General features: G+C 38.1%; 1 protein-coding gene across 6 annotated transcripts in view; it reads right to left on the bottom strand.

Moving 5' to 3' along the window:
- Window positions 1-22,388, bottom strand: part of AGFG1 (ArfGAP with FG repeats 1) — a 36,037-nt gene that overhangs the window by 4,635 nt on the left and 9,014 nt on the right. For 2 of the 6 annotated variants that reach the window (XM_030954122.1, XM_030954126.1), the window contains exons 2-10: window positions 21,970-22,063; window positions 11,327-11,442; window positions 10,630-10,792; window positions 9,485-9,641; window positions 3,875-3,994; window positions 3,181-3,339; window positions 2,012-2,221; window positions 997-1,177; window positions 260-339 (exon numbers count right to left, since the gene is read on the bottom strand). In XM_030954122.1, coding sequence (XP_030809982.1) covers window positions 260-339; window positions 997-1,177; window positions 2,012-2,221; window positions 3,181-3,339; window positions 3,875-3,994; window positions 9,485-9,641; window positions 10,630-10,792; window positions 11,327-11,442; window positions 21,970-22,063 — 1,280 coding nt within the window. The remainder of the gene's footprint in view (window positions 1-259; window positions 340-996; window positions 1,178-2,011; window positions 2,222-3,180; window positions 3,340-3,874; window positions 3,995-9,484; window positions 9,642-10,629; window positions 10,793-11,326; window positions 11,443-21,969; window positions 22,064-22,388) is intronic. The other 4 variants (XM_030954124.1, XM_030954127.1, XM_030954125.1 and 1 more) reach the window with 4 other exon arrangements.

Here is a 22,388-nt window from a genome sequence, read left to right on the forward strand (position 1 = left end):
AAGCATTTCTCTAACAGCAAATCTCACTCATATGAAGTCTATACAGCCTTTATAAAAAGACACATAAATACCTAAAATTAGGCCAAAAATCAGGAATATATAAGATACATTTAAAATAGTTATTTTGACAGAAGTACTTTTTTGTTAATAGTACCTTTAATAGCTTCAATAGCAGTGGTATCGAAGTAGAGCATTATCAAGTAAAAATTAGTAGATTGCTTGCTTACGGTCCCCAAAGGTGTCAGTAAAACTTCCATACCTCCAAATGGAGCAGGCACACTTGAAGATGCAGGCTGTGTCTGTGCTGTAGCAGCTACAGGTACTGTTCCAAAAGCATTGCTGGAAATAATTTATACAATTCATTCAGTGAAGTCAGAATTGCTTGTTTAATAATTAAATACAATTTACAGTTACTGCTGGCATGTAAAAGAAAGGGGATGAACATTTATGTGCAGTTTGCAGACTGCAATGTACCTGATGCCAAGGTCAGACACTCTCACTAGTGCTGAGCAATGGAAAGTCATCTTCACCAATAGCAGAAGGAGGAATATAGAGCTAAGGCCAACAGCATAAAGGCTGCAAAGCAAAAGCCTAAGGGGCACTTGCAATGCTAAGCCTCTAACAGGCATTTGGTATTTGTTACTTCAGTGATCCAGAAAAGAAATGGGTGGCACTATTTACATTAAAAATATCTGAATTCTTTTTTCAGGGATGATCCTCTGATTTTGAGTATGCATGCAAATGCTCTGCAGAGCAAAGTGCTACCATCCAAACAGTTTTAGCATGTCATGACTAGAAAGGTGCCGAGAACATTCCGCTGACAGTATTCCTAGACTGTGCTATCCCTCAGTCCTGCCATTATTGAAAACAAGAGATGCAGTTTCAGCACTACCTTAAACTCATTCAATGCTTCCCCATTTAGGTAAGAACAGATTTGAGAAACGCCTTCCAGCTGTTGAGTGCTGCTGCAGGCAGTGAGCAGCCCCAGCAGCATACCTGCTGACGTTACTGGTGGCGGTGTAGGCGTTGCTGGAGGTGGCCGTGGAGCTGAAGACGCTGTCCAGCTCCGCCAGCGCCGCGTACTTGTCTGAAGATGCACTTGACTGGTTGGGAGCTGACAGGGCAGGGCCTGCTGAGGACACTGCTGTGCTGAAGCCACTTCCCTGCTCACTCCCACCTAGAAAGAATGCAAGCAGATGAAGCACACTGGAGATGGTTTCACTTTCTGCCCTGCTGACATTGAGAACTAAATGAAAGTTCACAGATGATTGCAGACTTAAAAATTAAATAGAGGAAAAAGTATTTAACAAGCCATTAGCTGTTAGCAAATGTCCTGCCTCTATAGGTACTCTGTAGCCCCAAAGAGCTTTTGTTTTCCCAGAAAAATAATCCATTCATCTTCAACTAGAAAACAAACAGAACACCTAACCTCAAATAATCCATTTCAGAACAAACCTCTTGGAGTACAAATGAACATAAGTTTTAACACAGCATTCAAGAAGAACTACATTTAAGTAACAGAATAAGTAGCTTTTTCTCCTCAATTTACTATCAACTAAATCCAAATATCACTGCTACTATTTTATGAAAAATTAAAGCCAACTGTTATTGTGGCAGAGAGGTAAGAAAGCTGCTCTGGTAGCTCTTTGCAACAACTGCAGCTCTCCATTCTAGAGCATCCACTATAGGTTGTAGTACACATATAAAATATGTGTTTGTATTTTTGTATGTTTTCATTATTGAAGCAATGATTATTTAGATATTTTTATTTTGAATTACTCATCTTGATGGGAAATAGGTTCCCAAAAAGCAGTCTTCTAATGACATCTGTTTGGAATGATGTCTTAAAACTCATATCTTGCACATTTAAGGGTACACTGACACAAAATTCTGCTGATCTCTTAAAGAAGAGAAATTTTGAAATACTGTTACAGTACTTTGACAAGGACAGCCATCCTTGTGGTAACTATACACAAATAGAATAACCATGGCAAACAATAAAGTTTAATACCTTGCCCTGCACTGAAGATATTATCTAAATTAGCAAGAGCTGCATATTTATCAGCTGACTGAAGATTCAGTTTATTCACTGCAGCTTTACTGGCTGCAGTTGCTGTGGCGTTGCTCTGAGAAGCATTGAAGGATCCAAAATCAGCACTGGAGGATTTGGGGAAGTTATCAAAGTGAGCAAAATTAGCATTCACTGATCCAGCACTTCCACCTGTAACAAATTAAGTTAAACATGATCAATGCTCCAAAGTTAGAAAGTCTCTCCAACTGTAACTGATGGCACAATAACCCTCCCTTTGTGGTTATGTGAGGCAATGTGTTTGCCTGCCCCATCCTACCCATTTAGGCTCTTTCCCATTTCCTTCAAAGTTCAGTGGGCCATCAGAAAATATCATAATATAGTGTTTTGACTGCATATCAGGAATAAACAGCTCAAACTTCAACACTTTAAATCACAGTCATAATTTGATCCTGAAAACTATATGCTATTTTTAGCTGTTAAAAGTATTTTCAATAATAAAAGCTTCCTGGAAAAAGATTTATTTGTATTAATCTTTAATACTCAAAATACAGAAGCTTCATTTCCCTACCATATGTGGCTAACAAATAACTACTATTTACATTTACTTAGTGGTTCAATGTTTAGTCATTTCAGATGTCAGCTATAATCCTAAGCAAAAAAAAAAAAGTGCCTGGAAGTTCAAAAGTTTATATCATTTCATGCCCAGGTTTAAAGAGTTTTGTTCTCTGTTCTCAAGAGTTTTAGACTGCATCCAATCAGGAAAGAAGTTAGGGGGAAGACACAACACAGCTCTTTTATAACAATCTCCACTGAAGTCAGAGATACATAAATCAATTTTATAAATTTGATGAGAGTCCATACAACTGAACTTCAGATCAAGTATGACACCACAAGCTTCCATCTCCTCATTGTCCAGACAATTTAATCTAGGCAGGTCACATACTTAAATTTAAATGAGTTGTTCCATTATATGCATCACATTTTATAACAGTTGGTTGATGATTCCACTCATACTACAGAACTTTCAGAAACACAACTTTCTAAAAGCATAAGCAACAAGTTGTACATACGCAACAGTAGGAATGGAAGTGCTATACTACAATGGCATAAAATGAAGCAAGCTGAGTTTTCCACTGCGTGGAACTTACTGTGTACAGCCTGGAGAGGAAAAGCTGAAGTAAATTCACCAAAACTGCAGCTAGATGAAAGCGTTCTGAACGCTGGACAGCCAGAAATTGTGTGTGGGTTAAAGTTAACATAAGAAGGGAGAAAGAAAATTTGAAAAAAAAGTTTAAAACAACACCACACTCAAAAGAAAAAAAAAAAGGAAAAGAAAGTCAGTCAGCCAAAGATCTAGACAAACAGCAAGTGTAAACTCAAGCAGAAGTTCTAAAGCATGATCAAATTAAAGGAAAGCAAAATAAATCTTAGCAATAGGCTCTACACATGAAGTCAAACATATTGAAGTGTGTGCATATGCTATACATATGCATAGACACACACTTGTTTGGTACTGTGACATCCTTTTGGATCTACTGAAGTGCTTCTCTTAGAAGACAGAGTCAATTCAATACTTATTAAAAGCAGTAGAGTTTAATCTTTAGTTATTTCAGGTGTAGAGCTAACAAACACAGTGCCATAAATCAGACTTCTGAGTAGCATTAGGGGAAAAAAAAAATCAACACCAAACACAAGGAATTCATTTTGAGTTTCCCCAGAGCTTCAGATGGCTTGATCACATTAAAGCAGGCAGATGCAAGAAAAACTCGACTTCGGTACCTTTCAACATAAAGGTAAGGATTATTTCAATTAAGGATTAATCAAAAGTGCTAGGACTTCTACCTGTATTTTGGGGCTGAAAAGGAGACTGACTTGCTGTGGGGAAACCTCCAAAATTACTCGAGCCACTAGACTGTCCAAATGCATCAAAGTTTGCAAAACCTGCATTGGCAGAGTTCTGCGCTGTAAATCGCAAAGGAACAAAACATGTTAATGGATATGGGAAATAAACACAAAACAGATGTATTAACTGAATTCATGGTCATGACAGCCTTCAAGGGTTATGTCCTACCATGTGCTGCTTTTGACATGAAGAAAATTACATGTTATTCTACAATGTAAAGTTGTCTTTGAACAAGCTCTCACAAATCACCTTCACAGAGCTGTATCAGTTAATGCTACTTCTGTCCTTCCCACACAAGTTGCTGCTCACAACTGCCTGACCCAATGGAATCCACTCCAGCTTAACTCTCAGTGCTTGCAGTGCTGGCTGCTCAGGGAAAAACAGCCATAAAGTACAGAATACCTAGTTTCCAAAACCAGAACTTGTGGGCTAACTAAATATTTCTTTGTGCATAAAAATCAGAAGGTATTCTTGTAACATACTGGCAATTCAAATTCCTCATACACCAAGCGCTTCTTCCTCAGGTGAATTTTGGTTGGCACAGCTTGAATAGCTTTGGCTAGGCTTATAAACTCATTTAACTGGAAAATTCAGTCTTTAAAAAGACTAAATCAGAGTACAGAAATACGGAAAATCAATGCCAGTGGCAAGAAGATAGCATTCATAGTGTATCCACAAAATTAAATCCAAGGAAATTTCAAATAAAATTTCTGTTTTTGCCTTCCTTTCATGCCATACTATAGGAGAAAATAGAAGTTAACACTAATGTAATTTTAACCAGCTGGACATTCAACCATCTGTAGACTCAACAGGAAGTGCACACCTAACTCATAAGCTCCACAGAAGCCCTTAAACTCTATTATAAGCAAGAAACGAAAAAATGTTTTTAATCAAATGCAAACCAAACCTTTTTATAAAGATAACTTGAATTACTATCTAAAGAAAGCTCACACAACACCTTCTGGAATAACAGATGGCAATACATTATATTTTCAGGTTAGAATTTGTTTATTCTGGAGAGATTTTGCAGATTAAATATATACAAAGAGAATAAATTATGCTGATTGCTGAAGTACTGTAACTTAATAATCTGATAGTGCTAATTAAAAGTTGTATTATTTAAATTAATTTCTATTCAAAAATATCTGTACTACAAACTTATAAACTGAAAGGACACTTTAATACAAACTACTGTACTCCACAATGCTGCTAATATAAATTAGCAGGGAAGTGCCTGCACTTTCCTTCCCAGAGTACTCTGGGAGAGAGTGAGGTTTGGCTGGACTTGATACCACATTTAATAAAGCATGTGCATAAGCATTAGGTAACAGAGCATGGTTTTGGCAGCAGGGAGCAGCCAGGGTGGTCCCTGTGAGGAGTGAACAGAAGCTGCCCCCATTGCTGCACAGCTGCTGCAGCTCCAAGACTGCCCCACCACTGCCCAAAGCTAAGGATACCAGCAGTGCTGGCTGGAGCACTCTGTTTAAAAAGGTTAAAAACCAGTGTGCAGCAGCTGTGCCAGAGAGGAGTGAGGAAAATGCAAGAGAAAACACTGCAGATACCAAGGTCAGCTAAGAGGGAGGGAAGGACACGCTCCAGACCCATGGAGAAGACCATGGTAAGGAAGGCTGTCCCACTGCAGCCCATGAAGGACCATGGTGTAACATTCACACTGCAGCCCTGGAGGAGCCATGCCAGAGCAGGTAGGGAGGGCATGAGGAGGCTGGAGCTCATGGAAAGCTGCTGCTGGAACAGTTTTCTGGCAGGAGCTGTGACCCTGCCTGAAGGACAGCACCCCATGGGAAGGACCCATGCTGAAGCAGTTCAGGAAGAACTGACACCCATGGCAAGGGCTCACGTTCCAAGAAGTTTGAGGAGGATATCCCACTGCAGGGGAGGGACCCCACACTGGAGCAGCGAAACAGCGTGAGGAAGAAGTAGCAACAGAGACAAAATCTTACGATTTAACTGCAATGCCCATTCCCCAGCCCCCTCATGAGGAAGGGCTAAAATGGTCAGGAGTGAAATTACACCCCACAAGAAGGGATGAAGGTGAGTTTGGTTTTATTTTTTTACTATCCTACTCTATTTTTAAGTGTCAACAAACTAAGTCAAGTCTGGTTTGCCCAGTTACTCCCTCTTGATTCATCAGCTTTTTCGTGTCTTCCCCAAGCCTGCTGATGGGAGAGTGAACACACAGCCCCTTGGGCACCTGGAACCCACCACAGTGTAAGAGTCAGCAAGGAGAAAAAAAAAGTGAAAGCAAGATCTTGGGAAAGTTATTTTCACTTTTGAAGTGTGCAAGAAGTTGACACAAACAGACAAAAAATTACTTCTATGATATCCTCTGTATTGGTTCAAACAGCATTTTACAGACTCCAAATCCCAAAGTTTGAGCTGTTTTGGTGTTTAAACCAGTAGTTTTTTAATAGGAATAGATTAAGAATTTACTTTAAAAATGAAAGCGATACTTTCATCCTAATGCATCAATTGGGGAGGCAAGAGACTGATGTTTAGTTGACCAAAGAGGATTAAATACGTAAATGTCACTTCTAGAATAAGGGCAAGATAACTCATTTTAACCACTCACACAAACAGAAAACTATTTCAGGAATCTTAAATGAAATATCTTTTGGGCCCAAATTAAAAACTGAAGTGTATTACATTACAAAACACTTCATTTTACTGTATCAGCTGACACAGAAAGGATGACCTTCAAGTGAGCCCATGTTCAAATAGTACTGCTGTAAAGCCTCTTCAGCAGAGTACTCTGATATTAATCTTGTTTTATTTTATGCAATAAAATGTCAACCTTTGTCAATGTGACACAAAAGTAAAGACCAGGCAACACTTGTACTCTCCTACACCTGGACAATACATAAACTGCCAATTCCAAAATTCAGTTCTCCACACAAAAACCCAAGAACAATCCAAAGTAAGCTCAGGAACTGCTAGGGGTTGCAGATTGCCATGGATTTACAGCTGCCCTTGACACTGCAGACCAACAAGGCAGTACAAAAGCCAGTTGGCTACAGCCAGGGATGACAACACCAGTCATGGCAATGCCAGCTGCTCCTACAATCTCTGCAGTTTCTTCTGTTAGGTTTGTACTACCTCCTATGTAATAAAGGCATGAAACACTGCAAAACAGAAAAAACTAAAATAAAATCTACATATACCTAAAGTAAAAAAAAAATCTCTACAAAATAACTCTTATAATATTTTGTTTTTTCTAGATAATGCCTCTTCTTCCATGTTATCTGTAATAGAGTGGTGTTGTGTCACTACACCTTTATAAAATCTTTTGTGCAGGTCACCAGTTTTTAAGAAATTTGCATACCAAAAATATTGATCCTTGTTGTGATTACCAATCTGTAAACTACAGACAAATCAAAATCTCGATTTTGCAGAAATTACAGAACTTTGTAAATTAAATACCAATAGCAAACATAAGGTCAGTATGTTTCCCCTTCAATAAGCAACAATATCCTGAACCAGCTTAATACATTAAAGAACTTGGAAAACAGAAACATATCACAAAGTGCAGTTCCTGCATCATTTTCAAGATTTACACCTACACTTCACAGATTACAGCACAAATTTGTTAATATTTTCCTATCAGCTGCCACACTCAGTAACTTATACTGAAGGATCTTAAGTTTGCTGGTCTCTTCAGTGATTTAGTTGGTATTGTGTACAGGGAGGGAAAAAACTCCATGCTTTATACACATAGCTAAAACCAAGCCCTAAAACAAGAAGACCAGACTGTAAACGTTGAGAAAGTAGTGCTGGACTAAGTGCAAATTCTCCCATCCTCCTTAGCAGTGTGTAATTGCTAACAAAAATTACATGTTTATACAGCTCCTTAATGAGCATTTCAAACTCTGTTTTACCAAAGCTGGCAGACTGATCAACCGTCCTTGTGTTCCAAAGGAAGAGTCTGTAACATTTTGTTACTCATTTCACTAACACTACCCTGTACTTACTGCACACTAAGACATGCCTTACAAGCATTTTACTACAGCAAGTCAGAAAACACCCTCAGGTAGCAAGTCTGCAATACATGTTCAGCTATCACACACTCAGAATCAGGTTTCTGCCTTTTAGAAACTGATTTACTAGCCCTGATACTGCTTGGGGCTCTAAAACTTAAGGTAAGAAGTCATGGGAATGACTGCAATGGGTAGTTTGCGACCAGAAATTAAGAGACTCTCTCCTCAGATTTTATTTATTCTGGAGTGCTCCTACAGCTTTCTATCCCTCTAAAAATTACCCAGCAGAGACACAGTGGAATTTTACCTAGATTTGGAACACAGTATTGAAATACTGCTTTAATGGAATTTTCATCTCCTAAAAATCACTAAGAATAATAAAGGGTATATAAATAAAGAATCATTCAGCAACAAGTTTGGAAAGAAATTATTAGAAAAAATTAACCATCTGCAGCCTTTTCAGTAACACTGTGCAGCATTGGCCAGCACAAGTTCTCCCAGTTAAAAACACCCCCAAAATTATGATTAACATGAAATCTAATTTCAAGGATTTTACAGAACACAGAGAATAACAATTGGTGTTGCAGTGTTACTGAATTCAGACATTTATTTCACATTAATTTGGATAAATCTTGGTATTTTGCTCAGCTCCTCAGGTGTGAACCTTAAGTCCAGCCTATGATAGTTTTGGCTGTTAACAGTTTCAGGACTGATTTGCAAGAAATCTCTCTTCTTCTGAGTAGCTTAGCAGCATCGCAGTTTCTCTCAGAACAACTAGATGAAAAGCCCATTCAGACCAGGCAGGCAAAGGTACTTTCCCACAACTACAAGGCAAGCTAGCAACAAGAAACTTCAGTGACCACAGAATTGACTTTGTCTTTAGCATACACTTCTATGGCTCTTGGTCTTTGGCTGGAAAAAAAAAAAACCCTGAGGGTTCAATATATTTTACTGAAGTCATCCTCTAAGAATTCAAGGCCTATCCTCTTTCCTCAGTCAATACATATGCTCAAGACTTGTTTATCCTTCCCGAAACTACAGAATACTGCTCACATGGGCAGTACTCAGCTTTTAAACAGACAGACACAAAAGATGAGGTCACTCTTTAAACTGGGCAAGCCTTGGTTTTTCCTTTGACAAATTGGCAGTTATTATCAAAGTATTTGAACTCCTTTAAAGTCTCTCTATCTGCTTGCTTTTCATGAATGCTCTTCCTAATAATTTTCAGAAATAAAATTGAAGGTCTAATATCAGCTTCTCTCAACAATTTATTACTCATCCTCTCACTCTCTCCCCCAAAGAACCTAAAGTTGAGCAGTAGGCAGAAACACTGTAATCATACATATCCTACAGAATAGCTATAGCAACCCCCACTTCCCAAAGCAGAATTGTCAGTCTTTATGTCTTCAACCTTTCTTTATAAAGACCCGAAAGAAACTTTCAACAATACAACATTCCACAGAGATTACATACATCTCATGAAGTTTAGTCAAAAGCCATCAAAATTGAAACTACATTTCATACAATTAAAAGGGATACAGGGGTCCAAATACCTACCTGTATGACTGTTGAAGTGTGCAAAATTAGCAAAATTCGCTGTAGCAGTTGACTGAGGAGGGGCAGCAGCAAAGATATCTGAGCCAAGGTCACTGAGGAGGTCAAATTGTTTCTTTTCTTGTTGCTGCTGTCCTTGAGATCGAACTACAACAGGAGACTACAAACAAGATTTCAATTAGCTAGTACAAAAAGGTGGTATTTTACCAAACTGACATTTACAAAATATTAGAAGGCTGGACTAAGCTTATTTCTTTAATAAGACATTTATTGCTGAAGTTTAAGATGCTGTATGTAGCACACACCCTCCTCCCATAGTATGAGGAAGACTATTTATATACTACTACTCTGGCTCTTAAAGGAACTCTTGCGGATTTACATGGTTTAATAGCACCCAGAAGACTAAAGTAGCAAGATATTATTAGCAACTTCAGATTTTGCATTTGAAACTGTAAATACTGTACAAATGCAAGCAATAAAACTTAATTTTACAAGACAGAAAATATTTATTCACTACATTCTGAAAAAATCATTAGAATTCAGTATAAGAGAGAAAAATTGAAGAATTTAATAGCAAGGCTTGAAGTTGCAATTTTCTACTGTTTGAGTTAAAAGAGGTCCATTTAAGAATTGCCTATATCCTGATGGCAGTTTTCAAACAAACCGTCTTCCCTCCAAAAATCTAAGTACACAGTGTTGTTTGACTTTACATTACAGCATAAGATAGTTTCAGAATGCACAGGAAGCCATAATAAATATGACATGCTTTCATCCACATAGTCACTACTAATCTCACAGTTAACAACATCAGTAGTTCTCTTATTTTCAGAGAGAAAATGCAAAAATTAAAATATAACACATTAGGTCTAAACGTTAGAGGTATTTATGCAAAAGACAATTAATTAATCCTATCACAATGGAGAACTCTATTTACTGAAAATAACCATTAAAAATCAATTTGGTCAAGAGAAACAAACTTCATTTAGTATGTGATCTGCAAACATATATATACTTCAGTAAAATATACAACATACAGTGATCACATTAGTTCCTGCTGATCACAGCAGCTGTTACTGCAAGAATGTTTGTCACTGAAAGAGTAACAAGGACTGCAAACAGTTCTGTGCCCCTCAGCAATCATTACTCACTTGGCTAGGTGTGCCCTTGTTTAAGTGCAGTGCGGGTGCAGCTTCTCCCAAGAGAGATTTGAGCGGCTTCACCTCAGGTGTGCTGCTTGTACTACTGGCAGAAGAGCCCGAGATGGATGCATGGACTGATGCCACCACCTTTGCTTGCTCTGGAGGAACATACCTACATGCAAGAAGAGCAATGGTTTTTACAAGTTTCACATGAGAAGTTCTTGAGTCTGAAGTTGAGAACTGGCAGATCTCAGCTTTGTTACTGAAACCCTGATCCTGCAACAGACTGTATCAGTAGTTTGCAAAGTACCTATTCTTTAAATATGACAGAGGTTTTTTTTAATGGACTAGAATTTAAAGTCATCAATATTTTTAGCACTTATTCAATACAAAACATGTCTTTCCCATACTAATAAATCAGATGGGAAATAACAGTTTGCAAAACTGTTACTTTAGACTGTTGCTGACATCCTCTTAAGCCATTTCTGTTCCATCAATATGAACACTGAGAAACTTGTTTAGTTTGTCTTCTCTGCTTCCTATAGGAGCTCTACATAAAGCTCAGAAATCACTTCACTTTACAGAGCTGTGTAATCTAGTCTGAAGAGCACACTCAAAGAAAGAAAGAACATTCAAAATGAGAGCAAACAGTCCATCTTCACTTATCATCATAGGGGCAATCTTTATAATAGTAAAGGTATCTTACCATCTTTTCTTTTCATATTTTTCCTGTAGAAATTCCTTTACTTTCTGTGGATCCCTGAAGTCTGGAATTGCTGATGATCTATCATCAAATAGGCCTAGCCAAATCTGTTTGCACACCTTAATGAAAAAACCACAACACAGATTAATCAGAGAAAATACCTTAATTCAAAACTTATTTAAGTTTACTACTGTTAATACATTAAACCATTAAAGTGTGTGGCTGTATAATTTATATTCCAGACTGAACTGCTGTAACAACCAACTGGTGCACCATGTATTGGTCTAAATACCTGTGAAGTTGCCTGTCACAGCAGGACAAGCAGATCCCAGCATCCAATTTCACCATTCAACACTCCTTTTACAAAGTATTTGTAGAATGTGCTCATGAAATGCAAAGCACCTGATTTCTACTTGCAATCTTTAAGATTCTTCTCCTTCACCTTATTCTACACATTCCCTTACTGTTCTTCAGGGCTTAAAACTGTTTCAACAGATTCCATATGCCTTAAGCCTCAAATGGTAGATTTTAAAGAATCCAAGGTTCAGTATTTATACTTTTAATTACTATTTGAGCACAAGAACTGTGTTTTCCACAGACTTTGTTACCATGATGTAGTTTCTACAATACTATATACATTTGAGTGATGGTATGAGATAAAGGGTAAAAATACTCTTGCTCTAATTTCATTTTCTAATTGTAGTTGTGAGTGAGCAAAAGTTTAACCACTTGCAAAATTCTCAGTATGTTCAAGCTTTAATTCCTGAGCAAAACAAGAGGAAAGGTGTTCTCAAAACTAAAGAAGATGTAGGAATTTTAACCTGAAATGTTTTAAGCCCTTCAGACTATTCTGCAAGTAACCTGAATATGCGCCCTAACAATAACACCAAACATTAGCTGCTCTCAAAAATCACAGTGCCCTTTTAGAACAGGTTTCTTCAAGAGAAGCAGAGTCAAAAAGGCTTTGTTTTTATGATGCATACCTTTTCTTCCCACACCCTTTCTGAAATAGCCCTGACCATGCCTCCTACCTGCCTACTACAAACATGCCCTCTATCCCTGCAACTGTCAGGTTTTCAACATTGTCCCCAGTGACCTTCAGGGTCTAACAACCAAGAGCTGCAAAACTGATTGCTCTGAAAGCTGGCAAATCAAGGTAGAAGCTGTGATACTCCCACTTCAGCATCTTCCCCAAACTACTTGGCAAACATGATAAATCTTATAGGTCACTTCAAAGATTGCTCAGCATTAGAGATACTAGGCAGACATCCTAACTATGTATTTCATATTTGATGTTTCAGCTCTAAATAGTCCAATTGCATATTCAACACCTAACAGTCTTCATTACCAACATTATCATTACCTACTGGATAGAGACAAACAACAACAGGAAACAGATTTAATGATCAAAAGATATTTTTAAATGAGTACTTCTATAGCTAATTTAGAGCTAAGATCAGTAGTTACTACCTCAAACTCAGCAATTCTGCATTCATTCTGCAATTGTACTCCACAACAGGATCAAGTTCAATGCACTGATTTGAGTTCTCAAAATTAAACAGTCACTTACAGTATAATAATAGATGAAATGAAGCTTAGTTATTTGCTTAATACATCTTCATACAAAATTAGAAGACAACCTTAGTCCAAAAAGTCCAAGTCTGTTCTAAAGTAAAAGCTAATATCAAGAATCACTGTTTTAACAGTATCAGTCTTTCACTACTTTTTGGTGACAAAACATATAAAATCAGAATATTTGTGTGTGTAGCTTTAAACTTGCAGTGAATAGCCTGAAGTGAGCCAGCAGTAGTATTTCCATACTTAGATTTGTGAGTATAACTATACAAGCAGCAGTCATATGATTGCTAGGAGGAAGAGAAGTCCTGCTTGTGGCTATTTACAGAATCTCTAGCAGCAGGAGTTGGTGGTGCTCAAATCTACACAGCCCCTTTCCAACTCCAACTTCAATAGTGGAAAGAACATCAGGAAACACTGAAGAAAATAAAAATTGTGCTTAATTTCAGACAAGCAGAAAGACAAATGTTACAACAGTCCCTACTTTATTCCGCACCCAGCACTGTAACACTTGGGGCTCTACCATGATTATCAGTTTGCACCCAGCCTGAGATGTGCTGGCAAATGACAGAGGAGGCCTCTTCCCCACCCATACCAGACCATCCAATTACTTCTCCTTCTCCTGCCATCCAAAACAAGCCAGATCAAAGAAACTCATCACAATTACCATGTCACTGCTACCATTGAAACCTGGAGGAGATCAACTCACAGCAACAAACCACAACCCAGTTTTTCATGTTTCTCCCTCCCAGTTTTCTGCTTCATCTTCCCCTGAAGTGCCTAAGCATTTGGAGTAAGGGGGGAAGAAAACCAAACAAAAAACCCTCAAAACAAACAAGCAAACAGCCCCAACAACAAACAATGCAAACCAAAAAACCACCATAGCTCCGTGTCAATGTCTCAGGCCATCATGACCACTACAGGCAATTTCTGTGAGGATTCAGAAAACAAGGTGCTGTGTGACTTCAGATCATTAGCAGCTACAGAGCCATAGTAATCCAGTTCTATGAATATGCAAAGAGGAACGGAGGAGGACTGTGCTGAACAAACACCTGTTCGTTTAAAATGATGCAAGCTTCTTAAAGGCATCAGCTCTTGTCATTGCACTGCAATTTCTGCAAACCTTCAGAAAACCTTTCAGGCTTCCAAAAGTGTTTCCTGGAGCAACTAATTCCTTCTAAATACCTAACCACAAAAGGAAGTAACAAGTGAAATATGCCTTAAGTCACTACTGTAATTAATTTAAACAAACTGCCAGGCACTCTGTGTTCTTCTGCTGCTGGTAGCACAGAGAACAGTTTTACTAAATGGGCAACCAATTTTACTACCAGTTTTATTAATGGACAACCACTAAGCCAAAGAACCTACTTAGTCACACACACTTCAGCAAGACATTCTCACTGTACCAGAGTCTGACTGCAAGAGCTGTACAAACACAGCGTAAAACATTTACCACACCTAAATGCAAATTAAATTCCACCTAGGTTTCTTAACCTAAAGAGTTTTCAGAGGAAGTACAATTTCTTAGAAGTTCTTAAAATGGACATGTCTTAAACCAAAACCAGACACCCACAATAGATAAGAGTAGTTTGCATTAGTGGGAATGATGGAAAGAAAACGTAAGATTTTAAGTGGGTGTACAACATGACTGGAATATGAAGGGTAAATCACATCCTCATAAGGGCATTTCAGACCATGCTTATGCCAAAAAAAGGCTGTTTTGTCTTCCTACTGCAGTTGGGCTTGATGATCTTAAAGGTTTTTTCCAACCTACACAATTGCGACTTAAGTCCTTTAGAAAGCTGTATCTTACGAAGTTTTAGAACCACACCAGAAACCAAGGAAAGGCACATATTTCTGTCTGAAGCAGCACACAATGCTTTGAACATCAGCAGCCATTCCAAGCAGGCATTCAGAGCCCAATAAAAGGCTCATTGTCTTCCCTTGTTTGCTGGTGACCTGTGTGCTCTGTGTAGCTATACTTCTGCTACCATCATCTGACTTGACAGGGATCCACAACACTGCACTGATTATGCTTCAAGTGAACTACAAAACAATTTTCAGCCATCTAAAAAAACACAAATGGCAGACAGCTGTGCAATACCACAGGATGAAATGAAAACTGAAAAATAAAATTTAAAAAATAGTGTTGTCAGAGACAGAACTCACATGATGTAATTGTGTTTTCTTGAAGCAGTTACCTGTCCCTAGTCATTTTAAAGTAAGTCACCAACAGTCCTGAATCTTGTGCAAAGAAAGGAGTTTGCTGTGAGAAATTTTTATTTTTGCTTTATTTTTATTGATCAGGTCACCACATTTTTTGTTTCAAAGCTATTCAAAAGTTACTCTTGTGATATAAATATCAGGGAAACTTAGGCCATACTACTTGTTGTTTATGGTAGGGGAAGATTACTCAGCATTTATACCTTTGGTACCCCAGTTACTCCCTACTAATTCATCATCTGAATTGGACAGGTACCAAAAGATTCATTACAACAACAATAAAAAAACAGCACAACTATAGAAAGATCAGACTGGCAACTTTAGCTGCCAACACTTCATCATAAGCTTCAGTGCTATGTTCTGTCTGGCCCAAGAGCTGCCCAGGCAGGACACCTGAACAGCACAGTTACTCCCACAGTTACACAGCACAGCTATCCACAGCATGTGCTGACTCTTGCAGGGCATTACTTGCAGGACATGGGAGCAGGGAGAAACTGCAAAAAGGCATTAAAGGAAATGTAAACCCGCACAAACCCAAGCCTTAAGCAAGCAGTTACTCTACTAAACACAGTTTTCTTCTTAATACAAATTCACTATCTGAAAAAAAATCCAAGGAAGTAATTGTTCTCAATTTTAGGTAATTTTGAAAACATATGTTTTGAGAAATTTGAATTTGATATCCCAAGAAGCATGTATTTCAAACCACCCCTCTAACAGCTCCATATATAAATCACACTTGCAGAGCTCATTCAGAAAATGCTACTGCTGAAGTTGTATGACACATCTTCAGCCCCATTTTAACAGAATTACTCATTCCTTTGCTTTTACAGATAATACATGAACCATCATCCCAACTCACCACACAATTACACAACACTACTATTAAGGTATTGGGCCTAAAAATTCTATGACTTTCTGAAATCCTTCTACATTGCACCATCTCCTTGGGAATACTCTGGTTCAGCCATTTAATATTAATATTGTTCTTTCTGCAACAGCAGCACCAATCAGCCTGTGCTCAAAAGCTCGGTTTATTTGCTGAAAGCATTGCTTTACTCCTCCTTTTGATAACCACAGCTCTATCAAACAAAATGCTCTGCTTAGAGAAGAGCCTGACAAGCTGGAGCCAAGAGTAAACATTCAAGTTATGTGGAAGCCCCTAGAAACAGTGGAACATATCCAACAATCCACAATCATTGTCCACTGTCCCTGAAAAGTATAATTAGTCCATGTCCCACTGGTTCACCAAAAGAGCAGGGGGAAAAAAAAGGAGAGCACTGAAGTCAGAATGACTAAGCGTACGCAGCATTTGAAAGTCTACTTTTGTTGAACGCTTGACAGAAGTAGTATTTTGAAGTTTTGCCCCTACTACACTCTGGGGGGCTGCAAAAATCAAGACAAAGCAAAGTTTTACCTTGTCAGATAACAATAGGTAGATATGAAGATTCAGCAGTTGTCTTCGTGGACTTAAAAAGTTCATGAGAATCCCTTTGCAACTGCTTTGGGAAGGATAGTACCTGTCCTATGCCAACAAGCTGCAGTCCTGCAAGGGATGTCATTAGACACTTGGCAACCAGATACTGGGACGCTCAGAATTAGATCAGCAAGTACAGCATGAAGTAAAGAGGCAAAGAAAATCACAACCAGCATCAACCTACTCACCCTGACCTAGATAAAAACCCAGGAGGTAGCAAGGCAAAAACTGTGAGTTTCCGTAACTTAAATATATTGAAAGGAGAAATTGGGCCAAGTGCATATTGTATGTTATAATAAAGCCTTTACCTATATTTCTCTTCATACCATTGGTTTCCCTGAATCTGCACTCCATAGCTACTCCATCTGAGGGAGAACTGTTTCTCCCAGAGTAATTATATTTACCATACATTTGGTTTTCCATACCTTATATACATTTCTAGTCCTACACTTTGAGAAATTACCTTTGTTTTCAGCTTTGACAGAAAGCAACAAAGAACACATCCCATTCAGTGCACATCTGGCACAGCACAAAGTTAATCAGAAAGGTTTCTGGTTTAAAACCCAGCCTCCAGTAACATTTCATGCCTTCAGGAGTTCCAAGAAGGGCTCAAAAGACTAAAAGGAAAATACATGTACCTGTTTTCCACAAAAGTTTAGCTTTTGTTTTGCTTTATATTTGTTCACATGTTTTGGGGCTTTTTCCTGTGTGCTTTTAGAGTTGGGCAAGTAGGAAAGAACAGGCCTACTAAAAAACTGTTAATTAAGAAAAGAATCAGCACTATCCACTAAATTTTGCAGAAACACTGAGAATCTGAGACTTCAGTTTTTTCTATTCCAGTGCTATGTATTTCAACTACCAAGCAAAGCTTTGCCATGTTATAACTATTTCACTGATAGAGATCTCCAGTGTGTGGGGAAAGGCGGGTATGGGAGAGACAAAGGCCTTCTGCTTACACAACACATTGAGCCACCACACTTCAGAAACTCCGGTTAGTACAGTTGTGCTAGTCAGGAAGAATAAAAATCCAGCCAGCAAAGTTAAGTTCTTGCTCATTAAGCCTCCTGCTCTTGTACGTGGTGAAGGCAGCAAGGCAAGGAAAAGCTCTCACTGGACACATCCTTGTGTTGATAGGAGCTGCACTTCAACCTAGGAAAAAGCACACTACTTAACCTACAACACCTCTGGAGACCCAGACATACCACTGCATAGGAAGATTACATGTGTCAGTCTAGTTTAAAAAGCTCTAACAAGATAATACCTTTCAGGAGGCTGGTAAATGCCAAATTAGATTTCTTCTTCTCCCCATCCCTGCCAATAAAATATCCTCAGTTATGCACCAAATATAATGCTGGCAGTGCAAAGAACTGCACATTACCACACAACAAAACTATGTTCCAAAACATAACACCCTACAGGAAGAAAGATTTGGAAATAGTTTCTTTATGTAAGCAAGTTATAGCTTTGTTTAGTAATCCTGCACTTCTGATGTCAATATTATTCATTAATCTCTGTAGGTTAACAGAATTTTATACCGCCAGAGTACTGATTTCAAAGGCAGTTTGGGTCCAGAAGTTATAGTGGTTTCATAAGCAGAGTGAAGCCAGTAAATCCAGCTAACAGACATTGTTCTCCACACAGTCCGCTCATGGATCTGTGTATCGTATTAGCAGAACCAGCAATGTACTCCAAGGACACCTGACTGCACAGCTCGTGCTGTCAGCACTCATCAGCTCCAGCTTAGGACTGCTCCTTTCACTCCAGGGTGTCCAGGCCACATTCCACACTAAAGGAGATTCTAGGGAAGCATTCTGGTCTGGCCTAACACCAGCTCTGAATCAGGCTCAGACTGCTGCCAGTTCTGCAAGAGTGCAGGAAACAGGGACTTGCACAGGTGCTATTGGGAGTCAGGAAAATTGGCACCAAAATTCATCACTATTAAAATAACTGCAAGCAGCTGACCATACCTTCATGTATTCTACTCATTAGCTCAGGTAAACACGGTCTTTGCCCCAGAGCAACAGAGATTTTCTAAATCCAACATGATCAAGATATTTTTCTTCAACCACATGCATATTAGAATGGGTTATCTGGAAAGGTTACAAAATACCTGTCATCTTTCAAAAGAGTAGGTGAAAAATTAACTCTGTGACTGGTTTGCCTCATAATACTATTCTTCATCTTAGGAGAAAAGTTTCTGAATAAATATTCACAGCTATAATGGCAACAGGAGATTAGCACCACCTCCACTTTCTTCAAACAGCGAGTTCACTTCCTACTACCACTGCACAACTGAATCAGAGGCCAAATCAGCACTAGCATCATTTGAGGATGAGTATTCAAACAGACATCTCCATTTCACTCTCTCCTTGTTATTCCTAACAAGAAAATGTGAAAATATGTCACACGGCTCTTCATGAAGACAGCAAGGAGATGAAAAACCCTACCCAGTGAGTCAGAACTGCCTTTATCCTTCAAAAGGACTTCAGAAGGCACTTCAGGAATGTCAGCTGGAAGATCCCTCCATTCCTGCTACAGTGACCTAATCCCAACGTAAGCAAAACTGGAGACTGGTCAGCTGTTTATACCTCCAGATGAGTAAGTAACACCAAAATATAGGTGTCTTCTAATACAGTATAAGGATTTAAAACTTTGTTTGAAGCAGTAAATACTCATTAAAAATAATTTTCAAGCTACCTGTGCCAGAAATTTCTTAGAATGTGCATGTATGGGGAAGAAGATGGTGCCTCATCTAAGGAAGAGCTGCTCTGAATAATCTCTCCCTGAAGCAGCTGCTTTGCAGAAGCCTTTCAGTAACTGAATGTCTCACCCATGTGCGCCACAAAGAGGGTCATTTACAACAACTGAGGAAAAGTTGGTATTTAGAATATTATTAAGTATTTTGGGGTCTTTGTTTAGTTTGGGTGGTTGGGTTGTTTTAGAAGACTTCAACCTCATACAATACACTGACCTTATAAATACCCTTTAAATGAGAGTGGAAAATTACTGCCTTTAAGAACAACTCAGCACCTTAACTACTTTATCTTATGGAAGTTTTCTTGCTATTTTACTTTGTACTCAGAACAAGATCCCTATTGTACAGCCATGACCTACTCATCTGGAAGCAAGCAAGGTTATCACAGAGGCCTTGGCCACTATGCTGGAGAAAGACTAGAACAAGAAAGTTGGAATGAAAGTATTTTAGAAGTTACAGAAAAATGGAAGTTAAACATGATAGATTGCCAAAAAAGTTGAGCTTCTTTTTAAAGGTATCACTGTAAAATTGTTATAACTGTTGATATTACAACATTGGACAATTCCATGTTCGAAAAGTCTTATTTCAGGCAATTTCCTTTCTTCCAAAAGCCTCCTACACTGAACAGTAAGCTAAGCAGAAAAATGGTGAGTTTTTGTCACAGGAATTTCCTCTGTCCAATACATTATCTGCAGATAAGTATTCCAAAGTCCAAATACTAACAAGAGAAAGCAAAATGCCTATTTAACTACTGCAACATAAAGCACAACAACATGTTTAACTAGGTTTTAAACTTCTGAGGGTGTTTAAAACAATAATCATTTCTGTTCAATATTTGAGCACTCCTAAAAATGTACCATCGGCACTTACAGTGTGTCTATTCAGCTTTACTTAAGAATTAAAGCAATAATCAACAACCTAAAACTAAACTCAGAAGGACATCTTCATTTAGGAGGCAGCTCATTTAAATAATTACAATTCTTTAATTCGAGTACTACAAGTGCAAAGACCTCTGCTTTTAAAACAGAGTAGCACTGCAGAGGTCTGTGATTTTTTGTTATGTCAATAATAAACTATGTATCAACTAAATCATTAGGATTAGCAGACTAGTCATGGCTATGAGAAGAACAGCCACACTAATCAGTTGAGAAGGGATCACTTAAGGTTCCAGATCAGTGAAAACAAACTCATAGCAATCTCTAGACATAGCAAGTTTAGTAAGAAATGAAATTAAAACAAATACAGAGAGGGAGCTACAAACACATGTTATCCTTTACACTTTGTGAAGCTTAAGCAACGCTGAAGTTTACAATCTAATCTTGTGGAAAGAGCCTCCAACACACTCTATGGGAATCCACAGATGATTTTTTATTAAATTTCCTTATGCAAAAAGTCAGTAATACTGACTAATATACGCTCTATACATATACACACACATATGCAATGCTCTACAGTTTTAAAAAGCCCAACCAAGCCATCAAGAGTATTTTATAAAGTCTGGGAGAGTTCAGGCCTTGTTCTAGCTCTGTCTAAAGGAATCAGCCACTAACAGTCATTTCAACAAATAACACGTTTACCAGGGCAGAAAAAGAAATTACTACTTCTGTTTTCATTCTTCAACCTGACAGTTATGAATGGACCAACTTTAAGAAAGTTAAGTATCAGCATTTTACTGAATGATGGGATTTATCCTCACAAAGCTTCACAAAAGCACACTAATAAAACACACTCTAGCCTACAATCAATAGTTCTACTAAACAGGGTACAGATGCAATCAATGTGAAGCAGAACCTTATCTAGTTTGAACAGAGGCAAAATCTGCCTCTAAAATCCTCAAGGCTACAGCATGTTATTAAAACACAAACTTCACCCTCAAACTGAAGTCAGCAATAGCCACATCCAGGGCTCAACACCTCCATGTATTCCCACAGAGTCAATCCAACATTTACCTCAGATTTTTTCTTCTATTAAAAGGACCAAAAAGTCAGTATGCTAGAACTTGTCCCCTTCAAAGCTGCCACAAACTACTCACTAGATAACAATTTCTCCCTTTCCTTCTGTCCAAGAACATTCAATATGGATAGACTTTAACACACATATGCAAGTATATGGATATACTTTTATTAAGTATTTAAATTATTTATTATTAATTATAAATTAATTCTTTATTATTGTTTTATTAAGTATTAAAACTACTAGGAGACTTTCTGACACCAACTGTGAAGAAATACAGCTACAAGCTGTACTTTTGTATTTATTTTTGGCACAGTACACTCTTTCAGGAAATACTGCTGCAGTCAGTTTCAAGTTCTGAGCTTACAGGAAAAAAAAAAGGTGGCTGCATATTGCCTTATGCAAAATCAAAAGAAAACCCAATTCATAAATACTGATCATGTGAATCTGGATTGTCTGGGTTGGGCAATAACATTATGATGATCAGCTACCCAATGAAACAAGTTCTTCAGAAGCCTCAGTTCAAATGATGTTGGCTTCAAGAAACTTCTGCCTAGCTTTTGCCAAAAAAAAACCCAAACAAAAACCCCTAAGTTTTCTTTAAGTAATGTTTTCAACTTTAATACTAAAGTGCCAAACCCACTTTATTTTCCAAATAGCACTTACTTCATTTCCATGTTTCTGCAGAAATTCTATTTCCTGTTGTGTGAACGTAGTCATTGAAATCGACTTCACTCTGTGGGGTGGATTCAAGCCCCGCCTGAAAGAAGAAAGAGGTGTTCAGCACTTGGGAAATTTGTCATCATACAATCACGTTTAACACTAGACCTAGAAGTCAGTTTTAAAATCAGGAGCCATCTCTGTAAAGCACACTCATTCTTGGTACTGCAATACAACTTAAGGCTGTATAAGCTCTTCTCAAGTAACAGTATACAAAGCTGAGTAACAGAACTTCAGGGGAGACCAATATTCACAATGGCTCATGCAAAGTCACTCAGGCACTTTCCATGCCAATTTAAGAAAACAAAATTCGACTTTTTTATAAAATCCTAATCTGCTTCACCCTTGCCTCTACCTTTCGTCTC

The sequence above is a fragment of the Camarhynchus parvulus genome, chromosome 9 (genome assembly GCF_901933205.1).
Source record: "Camarhynchus parvulus chromosome 9, STF_HiC, whole genome shotgun sequence".
Classification (NCBI taxonomy): Eukaryota; Metazoa; Chordata; class Aves; order Passeriformes; family Thraupidae; genus Camarhynchus; species Camarhynchus parvulus.